We start from the raw sequence: 21,233 nt of genomic DNA on the forward strand, positions 1-21,233 counted from the left end.
CACTAACCTCTAGGTTAATTCGGGCATCAACATCCTCATCCTTCCCCTAGTAACTCTACAGAGGGGTAATGGGGTGGGTGCTTTTACCGAGACCTGCATGCATGAGCTCTCCACACAGTCTAACTCTGTCAGAGCACTTCCAGCCTTCCAGGTGTCTTCTGCTCTGTAACTGTTCAGTTTTCAGTACAAATGTACATCGCTCAAATTAAAAACATTCTTTCTGCAATTCTTAAAATTTAATCGTTGCGGTTCTCCTCATGTAATTATATATAGGTAAATTGTGAAAATCTGTTCGCTCACCACCTGTACGCTAGAGAATTTAAAAATTCACTCTGTTGAGTGTATCATGGGGAAAAGTATATGGCAAAACGATGAGAGGGTTAAACTAGCTTCTATACAAAAAAAATCATCAAGACATGGTATGGTTTCTTTTTTTTTTCCTGTAAACTTTCATATTTTAAGTGTGACTGTTATCATTCCCAAATGCACCCAGCACAGAACTGTAATACATGGTTCAATATGTGATGTAACATCTTACATTAACACTTCCTATCCTGGAATGCATTTGTATTTAATTGGCTCAAAGAGTTACATATAATTTTTTTTTAAAGATCATGATTTTCTCTGCCACAGAATAAAAACATTACATTTCCCCATGTCTCTATGTCTTCATTGTTTTATGGTCCCAATTTCTATTAGGAGGGTTACAAATAAGTTTAATTACTCAACAAATACTTATTGAGACCATTCTATGAATTAGAGATTGTGCCAGAAGCTGGGATTTAATAGTGAACAATATAGAATCAGTCCTCAGTCCTACTCTCCTAAGCTTCCAGTCTAGAATAGAAAGAAAATCTCCAATCACATATGTAATTCAGTTAGAAGAGGAAGAACATATATTCTTTCATCTAAAACGGGCCTAAACTTTGCCTCTTCAATAGCTGGAATCCAGTCAATAAAAAAAGGTTTGCTAAATTTTTCTATCTGATGACTAAGATCTGAAGAGTAAAGATTTCTAAAACATGTAAAGTAAGAACAGGTTAATGGGGGGAAAAAATGTGTCTTCAAGGAACTGAAAATTTCAACATGAATATCCTTGACCGGACGCAGGCATTCAAGGCCACTTGTTTTATACAGACTTAAAGATACATTATATTAGTGTGACCTATGTACCACCAAATAATTAGTTAATATTCGTAAGTATTAATTAAAGGAAACAATGTGCATTACATCTAGGAAGTATATAAAAACTTAAAATATTCTCTTTGCATATCTACGTAGAAAACAAACAGTTTTCTTTGAGGTGTCTAAGAAAATAAACACTATATAAATGAATTTAGAAAATGAATAAAGAAAACAAGAATTCAGAATTTAATATACTATTTTATGGTAGTAGGTTTCTGGGTTCGTTTTTTAAAAACAATAAATATCAAAATGTATAAGTACTGTAGAATTTGGAACATATCAGCATAATTGCTGGATAGGTATCAAGGCAGCCCAAATTTTACTGCCATACTTTCATCTAGGCAGGTAACCACTATTTTCTCTTTCTAATTTCTCCGTAGTATAAAATTAACTAATTAATTTTATATTTTGCAAGGGGCCCCTGCCAAATAAATCCATTAAAATGGTGTCACACGTTGAACCACAATTTACTTTGAAAATAATTTTACACAGAATTTCATTTAAATATAAGGGTGATTCCTCAATTTAAATAAAGTAGTTAAAAATACTGGTAAACCTTTTGATGGGCATCATTTACATGAATGAACACTGAGTGCAAAAGCAGCATCAAAAAAGCACATCATCAGGCATTGCTCAGAAGGAAACCCTCCCCAATACCTTCCCTGGTTCAAATCAACCATCACTTCTCTCCGGGACTCAAAAATTACAAGCACACACACAAATCTACACTTAGTATATGGCACTGACTATATAAATCGTGTAGGTACTGCAGTAGTTATGTTACAAAAGGAACATACCTAGCACATGAAGCTGTAGCAAATCTTACATGATGTCTAGGGATTGAGTTTCTAACAAAAAGTTGTATAGTTTTAAAATGCTAATAAATGTAGATGTTAAAGTGATGTCATATTTTTCTACCACTTCTAATAGGCCACACTTGGGGGCTGGGGTGGGGCTGTATTTAACCCTACTCGAAAATCTAATAAGAAGGGGAGAAAAAAAGTTCTCCACACCACCATTTTAGCAGTAAACTGTTTTTTTTCCTCATAAAATTATGTCCAAGTTCATTTTTTAAAGCAAAATATGTTTGTTTTTTTAAAAAAGCACAATATGTTACTTAAGTCCAGTCTGTAATTAAGTGTCCATCTACGGGCATTTCTCCCAAAGTCCTCCTCCTAGACATTCAAACCTAGGCCCTCAGACAGACAGATCCCCTGAGCTCTAACTCACAGCTGCTAGGAACCCAGAACTGCCACATTTTCAGGCAATGGGGTTGGCCTGAGAGACCTCAAATGCCCTATTCACAGCTAAACAGAAACAAATAAAGACTGTACACAGGGCAAAAGAAAACAAAAAACCACCCTTAAGTCTCTCTAAAACACACGCTTTTCCCCTTAATCATGCATTAAACTCCATACGTTTCTCTTGCCCCCTCTATTTTCTTCTCAATCTTGAGAATTCAGAAAGCATTCAACTACACCTTTTCAGCCATTAGAAGTAGCTCAAAATGGGAATAAAAAATAAAAAAATAAAATGATCTTCCTTTTCCAATTGCAGTTTTCCCCTTCCCTGGCTTCATTCCCTGAAGTCCACCCCTCTTATCCAGGGTTTGCCTTCTGTTCTTTATAAACATGTGCACATTTACCTAATCTGGTTTCAAAATGAAGACATTAAGCAGGGCATGTGAGTTAACCATTTGTAACTATTTGTAATCACTGTATTTTGTTCCTTCTTGTAAATGATCCAGTACATAAGCAGTTCAGTCCTAAAGGCAATTGATTCCTCGAACCAGGAGATGGAAAGTTCAAGATAAGAAAGAAAATGCGTGCTTCTCAAATCAGAATTGACAATATTTTCTTCCAGAAATGTCTGAGAAGTCTATTCATCATACACGCAAATATCCAGAACACGAGTGCAGACATTTTTCAGGCCTGTTAACTGCAAAGCTGTTTGTTCTTCCTACCACAATAGCTCAGAGTTATGTCGCGCTGGCCTGAACGTTGATTCTGGACATTCTCTCAGAGATAATAATCAATAAAATTCCTAGTTCAGAAATGGCATTTTCTTGCTAACTTAATGTTAAGGCAGAATGCTGGGTTATTTTGTAGAGATTAAAGGGAAATTTTTGCTGTTCACTTCCCGTTTTCCTTCTAGCCCAGATTCCAAAGATATTAAAATGCCGTCCGCTTTAAACAAAAGGTTTCTATTTGCTTCCATGAGAGTAATTGAGGCTGTACTGGTAACTATTGTGAATTCAGGCCTACATCTGGGTTGCCTCATTAAACAAAAGATACCCATCGCTGTCAACAACCATACAGCACAACCCTCCCGTATCCCTCATCTTTATCTGGAAGGAATGGTGGAGAAACACGCCTGTCACCATTAAGAAACTCTTCTGGGTCCCTCCTTTTGGTGGTCTGGTGATTAGAGAACAGCACTCGTGTGACACATTTGGGCTTGCCTCCCCGCCCCGCGAATACACAAGCCCGCTTTCTTCGGAGAGCCAACCACCCGGCACCCTCCTCATCGCTCCTCGGAGAATCCAGTCGCGAGTCAGCCCACCGTTCCACCATTCGCTCCCGACCCCGGAAAGCACTAATAATGGATGCACACAGGCCACCCCACCGGACGCCATCCCCCAACGTGGCTCCGCTCGCCACCCTCGGGCCACACATACGCACAGCTCCCCACTCCACCACCCCACAGGGCGCCGCGGCCACGACACTGGAAGTTCTACCCCCCTGCCCACCTTCCCACCCCCGCGCTTCTCCCCGAAGCAATGTGTCATTGAGCAAATCGCAGAAGCACCGCAGACAAATGCGCACCCTCGAGTGCACAGCCCTTAGGGATACCGAAAGGCACAAGCCGAGGCCCTGAGCAGAGCAACCCCGACCCCTCTGCGCGCGCGCGCGTCTCTGTGTACGCGCGCGCGCGCCCAAGAGGGTGCGGGTAGGGGCCGGGGACGCGCCCGGGGAGGGCAGGGGCGAGCCGCGGGCGCCCGGGGGCCGGGGCCACGGTCCCAGGGGGCTGAGGGTGGTGGGTAAGGGGCGCAGGTCCGGCGGGAGGGCCCGCGGCGGCCGGCTCCGGCTGTACTCACCGAGCAGCAGCAGCTTGAGCTCCCGGCGGGCGTCCCGCTTGTCCCTGCGGAGCTGCCGCTCAATCTCGTCGTTGATCCGCCGGGCTTCCTTAGCCTCCTCGCTCAGGCAGCACGCCATGATGGACTCCAGAGTCATTCTTCCAAAGTGCCTCCGCTGCAGCCCCGCCGGCACCCCCTGCTCACACGCGCGCACACACACCCTCCCGCCCTCGCTCCCCCGAGGCAGCGGTGGCCGCCGAGCCCCCGCCGCCCGGGCGCGCGTCCGGGATGAGCTCGGGGAACAGCCGCGGGGGCCGCGGCCAGGGCCGGGGCCACTAGGTGGGCCGGGGGTGCGGCGGGAGCTGGCGGCTCGAGCCGCCGGGAAGAGCGAGGCGGACGCGGGAGGCGGCCGCGGGCTCGGGGGGCGCACTGGGGAAGGCCGCCGCGCCCGGCCTCGCTCAGACGCCCGCGCCTCCTTCCCCGGGAACGGGCGGCCCGCCTCGCCCCCCGCGCCGCCGCCGCCGCCGCGGCTCCCCTAAGCCGTGCGCCCGGCGGCGAGAGCACATCCACCGGGGCGTCCCCGCAGCGAGCGACCGCCGACGGCTCCCTGCGCCCGGCGCGCTCGCTCCTCGCCGCCGCCTGACACGGCTCCCGGGCGCCCTCGGCCCTGCCCGCGCCCACCGCCCGGCTCGCGCCCAAACCCGACTCGCCGGCCCGCCCGCCCGGCCGCCGCGCGCTCCTTCGCCTCCGCCTCCGCCTCCGCCAGACGCCCACCCCCGGCCCGGATTGCCTGGCGCGGAGCGGCTGCTCAGTGCTCGCCCTCCCCCTCGCCACACACACACATTTTCTTCTTTCTCTGAACTGGAGCACAGATCCGGGAGGGAGGCGGCGGCGGCGGCAGAAGGAGGAGGAGGAGGAGGAGGGAGGGGATGGGCGTGGGAGGAGGGGAGCGGGAGGCGGAGCCGCCAGCCCCTCCTGAAAGGCTTTCCTGGGCTCGCAGCCGCCGCGGCGCGCCTCCTAGTGCGGCTCTCCCCTCGCTAGCGCAGCTCCCGCTCCCGCGCCCTAGGTCTGGCCCACCGGCTCAGCGGTCACGGCCACCCCCGGAGGGGGGCGGGGCCGGGTCGCTGAGGCGCAGCCGGGGCCGCCGCCAACCTGCAGCTGCCGGCTGGCCGCCCGGGCGTGGTAAAGCGGGAATATGGCGGCCTCCGCCCGCCAGCTGCCCACTGGCCCCGGAACGCGGCCGCGGCTCCTCCGAAAAGGCGGGGATCTCGGCCCAGTAAGCCCCCAGCACCGGCCGGCGCCGAGAACACCCTGTCCGGCTCCCCCGAAGACGGCCTCGGCGCTCCCGCCCCCGGCTCCGGGGCAGCGCGGATCAGCTCCGCCGGGCGGCTCTTGCCCAGTTCGGTGTTCTTTCCCGTTCCTATTTCTAAAACGCCACTTGGTTAGAAAGTATCTCGCGTCACCTCTGACCCCAGTTCTGTCGTAGCAAATAAGATACACTCAATCGTGGAGTGTGACTGGAGAAGAGAAGGAACTGTCACTGTCTCGCGGAGGGAGGACGGGGGAGATTTAACAGGAGAAACTGTCCACAAAGTAACTGGAGATAGAAATCTAAATCCTGAGCAGAAAAATGAAGCGGCCCAGTTTCCAAGAGTCTCCTGATAGCTTCCAACTTTTCATGCCATTGAAGTTGTTTTGTTTTTGTACAAGCTCTCCTCTTGTTTTTGAGAAAGGCACACGATGTTTAACAGACAAGTAATCGACTTTACCATTCTAGACCGAGATGGAATTATGACTTCTGGGAAAATGCAAAGTAATGTGAAATAAAAGAAATGGAAAGAATAAAAGAGGAAAATGGGAAAACCAGGATCGCTGCAGCAAAATGCCATTCTAGTATTTTGTTTTTCCACTTTCGATTGAGGCAGTTTACTTTAAATGTTGTTTGCTTATTTTGTTGTAACATGTGTCTGATAAATGGCCAGAAAAACTCCTTGCTCGTTCAAGTTTTATTTGATCTAATAGCTACAAGAGGTGAAACTCATACTGCTTTCTGCCTTAATGGAGCCTCAGGTCTTGAGAGTAAATTGTATCTTAAGAAGGGAATCCCTTTTTCACATTTTATGTTTTCTCTGAGATGTCTCTAGTGCAACCTCCTGATCCAGAATGTAAAGTGAGGGCATGACTCTACTATTGCTATAGGTCAAGAGTGCACATAGGATTCTTGGATGATGGGTGTGCGACTGCCTTCTTTCATTTGCCATTACTTCCACCCCTTGAGACACACACACACAGCACGACTTAGATCAAACAAGTCATCCAGACATAAGATCTATATTTTCGGCTCCCCTTTTAAAAGGATATTTGGCCTAGAAAATGCAGTTATCCCTTAGTTGAATCCAAGGATGCAGAACCAGTGGATAAGGAGGGCCGACTGTAATTAAATTTCACCTTGGCCAGGAAAGCAGAAAGGACAAACTTCACCCCCTTTATGTGAACGCTGTGAAATCAAAATTTAAAATTAAGTGACTAATGAAGTTAAAGACTGAAATTCAATACGCCAAAATTTTAAATGGCTTCAAGGGAAAAACTTAATTATAAGTTTGCATCCTCTCAAATATGTCTATACATGAATTGCAGAGAGATACAAAACATCAGAAAAATAACAGAAAGCTTCAAATAAGTGTCTGGTTTCCTTGCCAAGGATCCTCTGAGATTTTTGAAAATGTCTCCCAAACTATGCTATTAAGCTATCAGGTACTCCATTTTGACTGAATTGACCTAATATATTTATTTTTTTATTTTTATTTTTATTTATATATTTGGACAGGACATATCGGGTCTTAGTTGCGGCACACAGCATCTTTAGTTGCAGCATGTGAACTCTTAGTTGCGGCATGTGGGATCTAGTTCCCTGACCAGGGATCAAACCAGGCCCCCTGCATTAGGAGCGTGGAGTCTTAGCCACTGGACCACCAGGGAAGTCCCTGACCTACTTTTTGATGAAAGGAATTAAATTCTTTCAACACATTGTAGAACAAGAAAAGTCTGTTTTGTCACCCCTATATGCCTAGCATCAGGGACACTCCTTGGCACTTGGTAGATATTTGAATGGATTAGACAAATCAATAGGAGGATGTTCCTTCAAGTATTGGGAAGAAATCAGGAAGTAAGGAAAACCAACACTCTACAGCGATAAAGTCATATATGAGTGTCAATAAGGAAACAGGAAAATTTCAAGTCTGAGCCCAGATCTACTCAGAAACCTTTGCATATGTATCTGGAAAGCATTTGCCAAGAAAATATTCATACAACCTAAGTCAAGCGAACAAAATCCATGTAGAAACTACTGAAGTTGTTGACCATGTTCTAGAAGCAAATATGCTAAATATTCAACTAAACATGGATCATGTTACAAAGTCCCAGTTCATTAAATCAACAGACTTATTCATTGCCTACCATATGTAAACAACTAAGATGAAAATGCAAGAAGAGAGATACTAAGATGAATAAAATATGGTCGGTCCTTGACCTCAATAGGCTTAACGTCTTAGGGCTCTGAACAGCTATAATAAAAGAAAATGAAATCAATTTGTATTAAAGTTGGGATACAAGTAAAATATAAAGGTATAAAAAGGGAGGAATCATTCATTCTGTTCAGGAGAACTGAAGACTTCACAGGAAAGGGGACATTTGGAATGAATAGGTTTTCGATAAATATGTATCTACACCACTTAAGAGGAAATCAGCAATTTCAAATCACCCCGGAACAGACAGTGAGATGATAAACCATTTCGAGAATTCAAGGGCAATTACTAGATAACTGAAAAGCAAACCACAAAACCTTAGGAGCAGTGAACACCAGAGGAAAATGGAAAGACTATCACCTCTTCTGTGACATCCTACCTCCACTGTCATGTCATCCTGTCCTTTGGGTACTGGCAAAGAAAAACAGTCAAAGGCATAGTTCAGTCTCCAGGAGTGATCCTAGGGTCAAAGAGTGTAAAGGTCACAGCCACACTCTTGTAAAAGATGCTTGGGGGGAAGGAAAAGCCTGCACTTCTCTTGTTCCCAGAGTCACTGAGCATGGCTGCTTCACACCATGCACTGCACCACTATAATACCACTGTAATTGTCTATTTCTCTCTCTCTCTCTCTCTCTCTCTCTCTCTCTCTCTCTCTCTCTCTCTCACTCTCTCTCTCCTCTGTCTCTCTCTCTCTCTCTTTCCTGAGATTAGGAGCTGCTTGAGAGCAGGGACCTTGTCTTTCATAACTGTTTTCAGTGCACCCAAAAGAGTGCCTAGCCTAGAATGGATAGTAAGGGATGAATAAACACAAGAATACAAAACCTACATCAACAACAAACACACTCGCAGACTGCCTGTCCCAGGCAGTGCACTATGCCAGATGGCTGAGGCATACAAAGCCCTTAAAGGTTTAATAATCTATTTGGGCAGGCAGTCTGCATGCATAAAACAACAATGTGAAATGAGAAGCACTGGCTGCTAAGCTACAGTATAGAGAATGAATTGCTAGAGGAGTTTGGAAGAAGGAGCAGTTAGTCAAGCCACCATGCAAAGCAACCTGAAGGAGTATGGGTAGGCACACAATGGTCACCTGAAAGATCAATTAGAAGTCAGCCTAAAACATTGCAGATCCTACAAGAGCTGGGAAAGAGCTGCTCTGGGCAGAGGTTGCTGGCACAGCAGTGGCCAAGGAATAAAGTGGCCTTGCTTTTGAGGAAGTCAGGCAAGCAAGCCCTGGGAGACTCAGAGAGCTGTAAATGGCGCCACCTAGAGGACATTTCTCAAATCAGCAGAAATATTATGATTTTTTGATGAAATAAAGAGGGCTTATCATGTTGAAGATGAAAAACATGAAAAAAAGAATACTTTCTTCTGAAAGAGAAGATACCCACACTGCAAAGCCACCAAACAGATATTGTAGATGAAGCAGAATACCTCAGTGACATCTTTCCACTAACACTTTTAGTAATGCATACAAGTAATCCTCTGCCTCTAATCAAATGTACCTATTTTGTGCTTATCCAAGGTTAGCATTATCACAGGCGGCATTGTACCTCACAATGTGAAGCCCATCGAAGTTCCACCGCACTGGAAGGCTCTACAAGACGGGCCATATGGGAGCCATTTTTAAGCTGAGTAGACCATGTTTCAGCCAGAAAAGAATAAGCAAATGAATTAATGTGTACTAAAATCAGATAGTGAGGTATCAGATCACCGAAAATCATGATCAAAATCCTTTTTGCACCCAAATGGTCAACAATGACTTAGCTAGTATAGGAGCTTCCTTCCTGCCCCAGAGTTACTACAAGTTGGAGCCATCTGTTTGTTGCCCGAGACTCCCTGGCTATGCTGGACTCTCCTGCCTAAGACCAAGGCTGCAAACTCGGTGGTCTCTGAGCTGCAGAAGGGTTGCTTTAGACCCAACGGTGCTAATGCAAAAACTGAATTAGCTGCCAGAACTTAAACATCAAATGGTTCACACAGAAATCTGGATTTTAGTTCCTGGTCAAGATCTGGCAATTCCACGCCCATATTCCCAGCTGGCAACGTTTTCCACCACCTGCTTTACTCCTCATTGCTGTAAAACCTAAACCAGTTTAAATGCCACATTATAGGAACATGCTGTACCTGTGGGTATCTCAGGTGGGCCCTGGAAGGCAGTTTGCAGGGTGAGGATTGGGCTTTAGAATTAATCGGGTAGTTGATGGAGGCAATTGATTTCTTTCCCATTCTTTGTTACCATGTTTTTAAATCAAATAATCATCTATCCCATTACACTCATCTCCCTTTGATGATTTCTTATGTAAACCTCAATAATGACACAGATCTTTGTCTATTTTGTTCACTCCTGAACCCAGCACCTAGAACAGGGCCTGGGATGTAGTATCAATAGATTCTTAATAAACATTGTTGAATGAATGAAAAAGAGACCCTCCAGTCAAAGAGGCCACATATTGGCCCAGTGGCAGTCTGCTGATTTTCCCTTAGCCAGATGGTGCCCACCAAAGCTTGGCTCCCTCTGTAAAACATTCCTTGGCCCTGTGCTTCAAAATCTTGCCTCAAATGGGTTCGCCAAGGAAAATTAGCCACACTAGGGTATCAAGAAGGCTGAAGATGAAACATTGTTGTTCAAAACCCAGATGGAAACATGTATTAATTCCATGTAAATCAATTTTATAGGAAAGTTGATATTCCTATCACAAATTCATTTCCAGTAATGAGCATGTTATACATTGGAGATCATGACACAATATATAGTCAAAGTTGTTAATTACTCAATGTGTGATAAATTAATGAAACACAGTACACGTTGATGAAAAATACATAATTAAAGTATCTGTTGTGCTGCCTTCTCAGTGATTGAAATGGTCTTAATCATAACCTTTCAATTAGTTACTATCCTTGTAAATTTTTCAATCTGCCATTCTGAATTTTACCAAGATGTTAGGAAGCTAATGTCTTTTCAGTCTTAAATAGGAATATAAAATATCTCTTCCAGACCACAAAATTAGATATAAAGGTATCTCTCTTGTTCATTTTTTCTTTCTTTTTCTATCTCTTAAGCCTACCAAAATCTATTTGAGCCACAAAAATTTCCAAAGGCCTCTTCCAAATTTGTCAGTGTACTTCCATCTTTCCATCCTTATACAAATTCCTTTTTTGTGGGTCTGTGTGGTCAAATTTTTTAAAATTATAGTTGATTTACAATGTCGTCTTAGTTTTAGGTATACAGCAAAGTGATTCAGATATATATATATTCTTTTTCAGATTATAGATTTTCCATTATAGGTTATTAATATTACAAGATATTAAATATAGTTCCCTGTACTATACAGTAGGTCCTTGTGTATCTATTTTATATGTAGTAGTGTGTATCTGTTAATCTCAGACTCCTAATTTATCCCTCCCCACCCTTTCCCCTTTGGTAACCATAAGTTTGTCTTCTATGTCTGTGAGTCTATTTCTGTTTTGTAAATAAGTTCATTTGTATCATTTTTTTTAGATTCCACATATAAGTGATATCATATGTTATTTGTCTTTCTCTATCTGACTCATTCACTTACTAAGTAATCCCTAGGTCCATCCATGTTGCTGCAAATGGCATTATTTCATTCTTTTTTATGGCTAATATTCCATTGTGTGTGTGTTTATATATATATATATATATATATATATATATATATATACCACATCTTCTTTAACCATTCATCTGTTGATGGACATCTAGGTAGCTTCCATGTCTTGGCTATTGTAAATAGTGCTGCTATGAAGTTTGGGGTGCATGTATCTTTTTGAATTAAAGTTTTCTCTGGATATATGCCCAGAAGTGGGATTGCAGGAACATCCATACTGTTTTCCATAGTGGCTGCACAAATTTACATTCCCACCAAAAGTGTAGGAGGGTTCCCTTTTCTCTGCACCCTCTCCAGCATTTGGTACTTGTAGACTTTTTAAATGATGGCCATTCTGACTGGTGTGAGGTGATACCTCACTGTAGTTCTGATTTGCATTTCTCTAATAATTAGTGATGTTGAGCATCTTTTCATGTGCCTGTTGGCCATCTGTATGTTTTCTTTGGAGAAATGTCTATTTAGGTCTTCTGCCCATTTTTCGACTGGGTTGTGTTTTTTTTGTTGTTGTTATTGAATTGTAGGAGCTGTCTGTATATTTTGGAAATTAATCTCCTGTTGGTCTCATCATTTGCAAACATTTTCTCCCAGTCCATAGGATGTCTTTCTGTTTTGTTTATGGTTTCCTCTGCTGTGCAAAAGCTTGTAAGTTTGATTAGGTCCCATTGGCCTTATACAAATTCTTAAGAGCTGATTTGGGTTAAGTACTTTCAACCGTATGGAATGGGACCTAGGATAGAGTGAAGTGAGGAAAGTTTGCTCGCTGGAGGCTCCAATATGGCTTGGCAGAGAACTACTGGTGATCCTCCCTTTATTTAAAAAAAAATTTTTTTTAATGTAGAATCTTTTTTTTTTAATTTAAAGTATTTATTAATATGTTTATTTTAAATTTTTATAATTTGTTCTTCATGGATTTTTGTATTAATTTTTTAAGATATTGACTTAAGATATTATGTATCTTGATTGCTGAGATTTTTGGTGCTCTCTTAAATTTTGCACCCAAGACAAATGCCTCACTTGCCTTACCCTATCCTGGCCCTGGTATGGAAGTTATACATGAATTGGCATACAAGTGGAGAATTTGTCACTCCAGGGAAGGAGTGAGCTGTGGAAGATTATCTATTCTTTACAACTTAAAAATATCCATGATTTCTGCCTGTGGAATTGGAACAAAAAAACTGAGTTGAAAAGTCATTGATTGTCCAAATGGAAGAAGTAGAAGCTTCCACAGCCTCCACTAAAACACATGGTATCAGGAAAATCAAATACCCCAAAATGATGAGAAAATGCAGAAAATATCATATATTTTAGGTTCACTATTTGGCTTACATTAAAAAGTGAAGATTGTAGAATGAGAGCTAAGAAGCCATGTGATCCAGGGAGTTTCTTTTAAATCCAAGAATCATGTCTTAAAAATAAAGCATACTGGAGAGCCAATCTATAAATAAGCCAATCCACTGATGGGGGGTGGGGGGCGTGTGACATGGAACACCCACACTTCTTCCTCTTTCCTCTTCCCTCAGGCCATTTTCAAAACCTCTGAGCTAATCCAACTAGCACATTTTACAACAGGGTCATACCTAGAGGGTCTATAAATTGATCCAGGTTCTCCAGCCAGGAAGTGGCAAAGCAGAAGTAGTACTTGGGTTTTCTCACTCTCAGTTTGCTATTCCCTATGCCCCCTTTCTTAAGACTGAAGGAGTCTTGGAGGAAGTTGTATTTGGCCTCCAGCTTTCCTGGTCTCAGAATTTGTCATCTTTTTGGGAAGAATCTATGGTCATTTAGTCTTTTACCTATTCTCAGGAAGCCTATAACCTACTGATAATAAATCACAGCTCCCTTCCAGGAGTATTTGCATTTTCAGCTAGATCAAAGCTGCAGTTTTAAGTGTGGTTCTGACCCTTGGCTACACATTAGAATCACCTGGGGAGACTTTAAATAATACTGGATGCTGGATTCTCACCCCCAACATTTGGATGTAATTGGTCTGGGGTGGGGCTTGGTATATTTTTAGTATTTTTTAATGCCCCCAGGTATTCCTTTGTGCAGGCAAGATTGAGAACAACTGAGTTATAGTAACAAAACTAATTACATATGTGCAGGCCTCAGCCAGTAGGTGGATAATGCAGCCATAATTACCTAGTGGAGATGGGAAGTAAGGCCAGTCCTGCCTAACACAGAAGCAGTACTAGGCTCAGCGCTCACATCACCAGATCCAAGCAAGCCCCTCCTCCACCGTCTCGTTAGACCTTTAGACCTTTTTTAAAAAATTTATTTATTTAGGCCACACTGCGTGGCTTGCGGGATCTTAGTTCCCCCACCAGTGATCGAACCCATGCCCCTGCAGTGGAAGTGCAGAGTTCTAACCATTGGAGCACCAGGGAATTCCCTTTAGAAATTTAAAATTTTCCTTTTCCCCCTCAATTATATTCTTAAAATCTTTATCAATGTTGATTGTCCTGGGGGGCGGTGAGGGAGGCTCAGAAAATACAGAAAAACATAGAAGAAAATTAATATTATCTGTAATCCTACCACCCAAAGATAACCCTTGTCTACATTTTTTTTGTTTGGTTTTGAGTCTTTTCTATTCAGGTGGATAGACATGAAATTATTTGCAAGTTAAAATCACAGTGGACATACTATGTATTTATTTTTTAATTTGTATAGTCATATGGAAAAGTGCTCAAATAGAACAAAATTTTACACAAGAAGTGAATCTCCCCTCCTTCTGCCAACCCACCTCTCACCTCCTCAGAGGCAGCCAGTGTTACTAGTTCTGTGGCAGACTTCCAGAAATATCTATAGCTATATCTTCTAGTTACAAAAATGCTTGCATACTGCACAACCTCTTCTGTAATTTGCTTTTCCTACAATACCTCTCAGAGATAGGTCCATGGCCTGCATTTTTCTTTTTGACACTGCATAATTTTCCAGTGCAGACTCCCCACAATTTCTTAACCAGTACATTACTGGTGAGTATTTGTTTCCAGTGTTGTGCTACTTTTCTAATAAATATTTATGTGTTTAGTTATTTGCTCTTCCCCTGAATTTTTTTCATTTATTAAATGTGCTTCAAAAATTATGCTGGTGAAAAAAAAAAATTATGCTGGTGGCTGCTGGGTATCCCATTGTATGAATTTATAATAATCCTTTCAAATAACACTGAACTGTTAGACATCTATGCTGTTTCCAATTCTTTATCATTATGAATGATGATGCAATGAACAATCCTTGTATATAAACCTTTGTATCTCCATGTCCCTAGAGTAAATGAAACAGAGTATAATTATTGGTCCAAAGGACACACTCTCCTTAAGGCTTTTGATGTATAGTGACAAATTGTTCTCCAGAAAGTTCATAGCAACTTCTATCAGTAATATATAAAAAGTACCATTTCCCCACCTTTTTTAAACCACAAGTACTGATTGTAAAATTATGGAATTGGCTCATTCCTGGGCATATATCCAGAAAAGACAAAAACTCTTAATTCGAAAAGATACATGCACCCTAATGCTCATAGCAGCACTATTTACAATAGCCAAGACATGGAAACAACCCAAGTGCCATCAACAGACAATTGGTTTAAGAAGATGTGGTGGTGGTGGTGGTGGTGGTGGTGGTGGGGTGTGTGTGTGTGTGTGTGTGTGTGTGTGTGTGTGTAATGGAACATTACTCAGCCATAAAAAAGAATGAAATAATACCATTTGCAGCAACATGGATAAACCTAGAGAATATCATACTAAGTGAAATAAGTCAGACAGACAAAGACAAATATTATATGATATCACTTACACGTGAAATCTAAAACATAATACAAATGAATCTGTATATAAAACAGAAATAGACTCACAGACATAGAAAACAAACTTATGGTTAGCAAAGGGGAAAGGAAGCAGGGAAGAGACAAATTAGGAGTATGGAATTAACAGATATGAACTACTGTACATAAAATAGATAAGCAACAAGGATTTACTGTATAGCACAGGGAGCTATATTCAATATCTTGTAATAACCTATAATGGAAAAATGATCTGAAAAAATATATAACTGAATCACCTTGATGTATACCTGAAACTAATACAATATTGTAAATCAACCATACTTTATGAAACAACTATACTTTAATAATAAAAAAAGTTTTAGAATGGAAAATAAAACTGTGGGATTGATTTGGGGTCAAAAATTTTTTGTCTAAATGTAATCTTTCTTCATCATTTTGAACTACTCTGAGGCTTTAATAATTTCAGAGATTTGTATAGACATATGCATCTATCTAATCACGACAAACACTATTTCAACTGAATAATAAGCCATGTAGATACTAAGTCTTAAAAAGTTAAAAGCCATTTTATTTTAGGGAGTTCAAATAAAACCCATCATTCAGAGAAAAGTCTACTTGGTAGTACATCCAAAATAGTCCAGGTTTTATCACAAATCCACCAGATCCCTAGTTTGGATACATGTTGAGCTTGTTCTTTATATATTTCCAAAACTTCATTCTGAAGATGCAAAACACCCTTTTAACTCTTTGCATCTAGGGGTATAGCTTACCCAAAGCAAATAAAACTTCTACGGGCTAAGCCTTCCCTTTCATTCACAAGGAGTCCAAGGGAAGGATCCGTGTGTTTAGCTTCACAAGGATTAGACCTCAACGGTGACATTTTGCAGGGATCAAGGAAAGGATGTCACCAAATAGTCAGGAAAAATATGCTCCCCAGAAAGACAGGAAGTCCTATTTAATATCTACCTAGGCTACCTATTTAATAGGCTACATGCTACACATGTGCTACTGTATTTGTAGGGAAAATCTCCAAATAAAGTACATTTTAATTGATTTTAAAAGCTAAGAGCCAGATTAAGTGAGGGTAAAGCAATTTCACAGGAACCCTTTCAACCATTCAGTGCTTAAATCTTTTTCAAGTCATCACACATCACTTCTCTTGGACTCTATGTCCTGACAAGTGATTAACATCTGAAGGTCTGGAATCACTCAAATGCACCTAAATTATAGTTAGAATTTACCTGAAGTACATGCCTTGCAAGATTTTTTAGGTGAGCCTGCCTGGAGAATTTTGAGGCATGTGGTAGAATGTCAATGAGATGGCAGATTGCTCAGATGCCTGTTGTTGGCTCTGAAGTACCACCTAAACCATGCCATTGTGCCAAAGGTATTTATTTCAGCGTATATCTTTCCATAGGAGTGGGTGCAAGGCTGCCAGTCCCACTAACTGCATTTCCAGGACTACAGAGTCTAAACTTCTTCAAGGCAGGAATAGAAAAAGAAAGGTTATCTGTGGATTCCAGAATCATCCTCTTCTCTTAGTTGATCCACAGGGGCTTGGTTACTATATGGAAGGCAAAATATTGATAAAATGGTGGGAAAATAATTTGTGTCTCCTCGATGCATCATATTCAAATGATTTTAATTTTACTTATTCTCAGTGCACATTTGTCAACTTAGTAAAACAGACATGTCTTGCAAAGGCTGCTGTTAGGTCACTGAATAACAACCTCAAACTCTGTGACTTAACCGTGGGGACCACTCCTGGCATGTCTTAGGATTGGAGTTGGCAGGCATTGTATTAGGGTAATAGGGGGAGGGGTGGGCAGGATGAGGGGAGGGTCAAACATTTTTGCCCACTGAAGCCTGACAAGATAGATCCTGCTCTAGGTTCTGTCTGAGGCAGTTTAATATTACACAGGGTCCAAGGATTAGAGCTACATGAGCTCACAGTTCAAATAACCCCATTCATTCCTTTCATCATTTTTATTCATTCACTCATATATTTAACCAATTCCCATTTTGCAGCAAGTCAGGATACAGAAAGAGGTAGGAGTCTGTGATTGGAAGGACTGGAATCAGGATTGGGAAAGTTTTCCACAAGGCAGGAAGTTTGGAACCTGACTCTAGTTCCTAGGACAGGCCAAGTCCCCTAGGGAATTATGTTCATGGGAGGTTAGCCGAACAGAATTTAGGGGCAGCGACCAAACCTGGTGCACTGCCTTAAAGGGAGATTCATCAACGTGTGACCTATTGCTCATGTCCAGAAAGTAGGGTCGTTGCTGATCCCCAGAAAGTCAGGCTCAACCTGAAGTCCTGTATTGGTGCTGGGAATTGGAGATGGGCCATTGCTGTGCTGGGCACCCACTGCTGTTTGGAGGAAGCAGGCCCTTGACAATTCTTTCCTTCCCTTTCCAAGCAGGATCTGCTTAACGATTTCCATTTCTAGGTTTAGTTAAAACCAGTTTCCAGCAACTTAAATTTCTTTAAAATTAATCATTCATAATTTTTTGTCTATTCCACAAATACTTAAGAAAATAATAATCCAAATGGATATGTTATTCCAAAGCTTTACTCATAGATGAGTGTTTTTTTTTAGAAAATAACATGAAACTTCAAAATTATTTATATTGCTTCCAGAATTATATAATACACATCCTCAGATATGCATTTCTGGAACCCTCCATATTTTGTTCTGTGTGGTAATTGTTAGTACTTAGTAATTTTGTTAAGTTTCTTTGTGATAAAGAGAGCAAGACACAGAAAGAAGAAAAGAAAGAAAGAAGGAAAGAAAGAAAGAAAGAAAGAAAGCCATTATGAAACCTGAGGATACTTGATTGCAAAGAAAGGACAGGGAATATCATCTTAGGCTGTCAGTGTAATAGTTTAGACCATGTCCAAAGTAGAAACCATACTTCTTATCATATTTTATAACAGTATTTTCTGATTAGAAAATAACATATGCTTATTATAGAAAATTTGAGAAATACAAAAAGTATAAAGGAGCAAACTAAAATTACTCTGAAAGCCAGCATGGCAAATATTTTGCTATAGATCATGTACCTATTTTCTTTTTCTTTTTTTTGACCGCACCACGCAGCTTGCAGGAACTTCCCCGACCAGGGATCGAACCCGGCCACGATGGTGAAAAGCCTGGAATCCTAAGCACTAGGCCACCAGCGAACGCCCTGTTTTCTATACAAAAACGTAAATATGATTTTTTGAGCAAAGTTAGGATTAGGCAGCACATCCCATTTTGAATTTCTGCTCTTTTTACTTAGTAATCTCTTACGTTTTTTTTCTTATCCGTACATATTTTATAACATATTATTTCATCATTGGGCATTTAATAATTTATATTCACCTTTCTCTCACTGTTGCACATTTAAGTCTTGCCTTTTTCTCCTCGTTAATGTAAATAGCACTATTACAGACATCCTTGTCGAAATCTATGAGCATTCCTGAATTGCCATCCCATTCAGAAATTTAATGACTGGGACAGAGGATTCAAATCATACTATAGATTACTTTTATGGAGATAGTTCAAAACTAGAAGATTAGCAAAACATAGAGAGAGGCCTGTTTCATCATCTTCAAACTCCCTAATTCCTACCATCTAGGAGACCTGCTCTGTTAGTCTTCATGTCACATTCCTCCCACCTGGCCACTCCTGAGACATGGTGTTTACTCTGGAAGGAATGCTACTTGGTAGTGCAGGGTAAACAGAGCAGAGGGAGCTAAGACCCGGGCCCGGGACCACCAGAGGACACTGGGTGTGAAATGCAGGAGCTGTTCCAGCTTTGGACTGGCAGAGAAGTCACAGCTGTGGATCAGATACAGCATCCACCGGGCCCAGCAGGATCTGTGGCCATTCAGGGCTACAGAAGGAAGTTCCAGCAAATGGAATGAGCCAGCTGTGTGGAATCTAGAATGAGTGCTATTGAAGGATTAGGTAGGCAGTCATTACATATAAGATCTGTCCATAAGGGCTAACGTTCAGAGGCAGGGATGCGTCTGCAAGATCAGGAAGTGACAAGGGTTAGACAAGGAAGCAGGTCCAAACCTGGGATTATACCTGTGGAATGAGAAAAATTTCTGACTTGGGGATCGAATAAAATGAAGAAATCATCTGGAGCACAAATCCCATTAAGGGGAAGGTGTGTCAGTTAAATTAGGCAAAATTATGCTGCAGTAACAAATAACCCCTGCATCTAAACAGTTTATAGTTGGCTGGTGGGAAGCAGCAGCATTGCACAGGGAGATCGGCTCGGTGCTTTGTGATGACCTAGACGGGTGGGATAGGGAGGGTGGGAGGGAGGCTCAAGAGGGAGGAGATATGGGGACATGTGTATGCATGTGGCTGATTCACTTTGTTGTACAACAGATACTAACACGGTATTTGTGAAGCAATTATACTCCAAGAAAGATTGATTACAAAAAACCCAGCATATTATTTCTTCCTCATGCTATATGTCCATTGCACGTCAGCAGGAGGGCTCCAGTCTACATTGTCCTCTGTCTGGAATCCCAGGTTAATGATCTGTATTATCTACAGTTGTGGCAGTGGGGCGAGAGGACTGGAAGTTCAACTTCAGTAATTAAATGGTTCCATTCACATTTCCTTGGCCAGAGCAAGTCAGAGCATGTCACATGGCCATGGCTAACTTCCAGGGACCATGAGCCTGGAAGGAGGGGTGCACTGCAAATCTTGGTGAGCACTGGCAGTGGCTGCCAGATAATGAGCAAAGCTAGGTCCTAAAGAAGAGACACTGTGAAGGGAGGGAAGATTCAAGACGTTAAACTACAACTTACTTGGAGTCCTAATGCCTCTTTATCTGGAACCTGCGGTGGGACTTAGGTTTCAGCAGACTGGGGGTCCTGTTCCAGCTGGTCTAGAGAAGGAGCAGCAGATACACGGTGGGCACCGATTTGGGGGGAAATGTGTAGTTAGAGAAACTCCACAGCAGCTGCTTCTTGAGCTCATGACCCAATAGGATGAATTCTAGTCTGTCCAGGCTATCTGGGTCGCCACCTTACCTGTTCCTCAAATTTGTACCTTTAGGTACAGTTTTCCCCCGCTATCTGAAAGTAGAGCGTTCCTGTAAAACTTTTGTAAGCCGAAAAGGTGTGAACAAAGAAGCAATTACCTCGGGACCCATCTTGCTAACAGATGCACAGAATGAATTGAGATGAAGCACAGATGCCCACAGACACAGTTCAAAGCTACCGCGGCTTGATGCTGAGAAGCTGAGTGTAGTTCCCTGGGAAGAAGCTTGGCGGTACCACTCTCGCTGCTCTGGCTGCATGCTGCCTCTGTAACAACGCACTGTAAAACAAACGCTGGATGCTATTGTCATTTTTCACCTTTTGTGCCAAAAATCTTCTGATTCCTTTCAGTAGTAATATAGGTCTTTCATGAAAGGCAGGTGGCTTAAACTGAACTTCTGAAAAATTGGGGATACCCGTATTTGCTGGCCTATTATTGATAACCCCCCAAGCAGAGTTGTCATGATATAGCTCCCTGGGGGGGAAAAAAAGCATTTGTGTGCATCTAGATATGCAGTAGCAAATGTCATCAGCTGAATGGCATCATGAGACAGGTTTATCTCAGATACATTTGGGGACATTTGTTTAGGGTAAGTTAAATGCCACCCAGGCCTCTTATTTTGGTGATGATGACAAAATGATGGAATCGTAGTTTTCGGAGGGGCTCCCTAGGCTCTTTACAACCCCTAAGTATTTCTAGAACACCTGCTGTGCCCTTGGGACTGTGCAGGGTGCGGCTCCTGACCTTCAGCAATCATAGCAGCAAGATGACAGGAGAAGGTAAGCACTTGCTTGGTATTCATTTCAAACATAGTTCAAATTTTGGAGGATGTTCTGAAGCTTCAGAAAAATGCTAATTTCACATTCAAATTAACAAGAAAGAAGCTTGTGGTTTTTCTCTTCATAATAAGCTTTTCTAAAGGAAGAGATTTTTAACTTAGATGTAGTTCATCCAATCTAAGGTAAGGGGAGAGAAATTATTGAGTAAATTC

At 42.1% G+C, this 21,233-nt stretch overlaps 1 protein-coding gene across 1 annotated transcript in view; it reads right to left on the reverse strand.

Moving 5' to 3' along the window:
- GNAQ (G protein subunit alpha q) overlaps window positions 1-4,636 on the reverse strand; it is a 288,442-nt gene extending 283,806 nt beyond the window's left edge. Inside the window, exon 1 of the mRNA XM_065879190.1 lies at window positions 4,283-4,636. Within this exon, the coding sequence (XP_065735262.1) occupies window positions 4,283-4,418 (136 nt within the window). The 5' untranslated portion in view covers window positions 4,419-4,636. The remainder of the gene's footprint in view (window positions 1-4,282) is intronic.
- Window positions 4,637-21,233: the final 16,597 nt, after the last annotated feature.

The sequence above is a fragment of the Phocoena phocoena genome, chromosome 6 (assembly GCF_963924675.1).
Source record: "Phocoena phocoena chromosome 6, mPhoPho1.1, whole genome shotgun sequence".
Classification (NCBI taxonomy): Eukaryota; Metazoa; Chordata; class Mammalia; order Artiodactyla; family Phocoenidae; genus Phocoena; species Phocoena phocoena.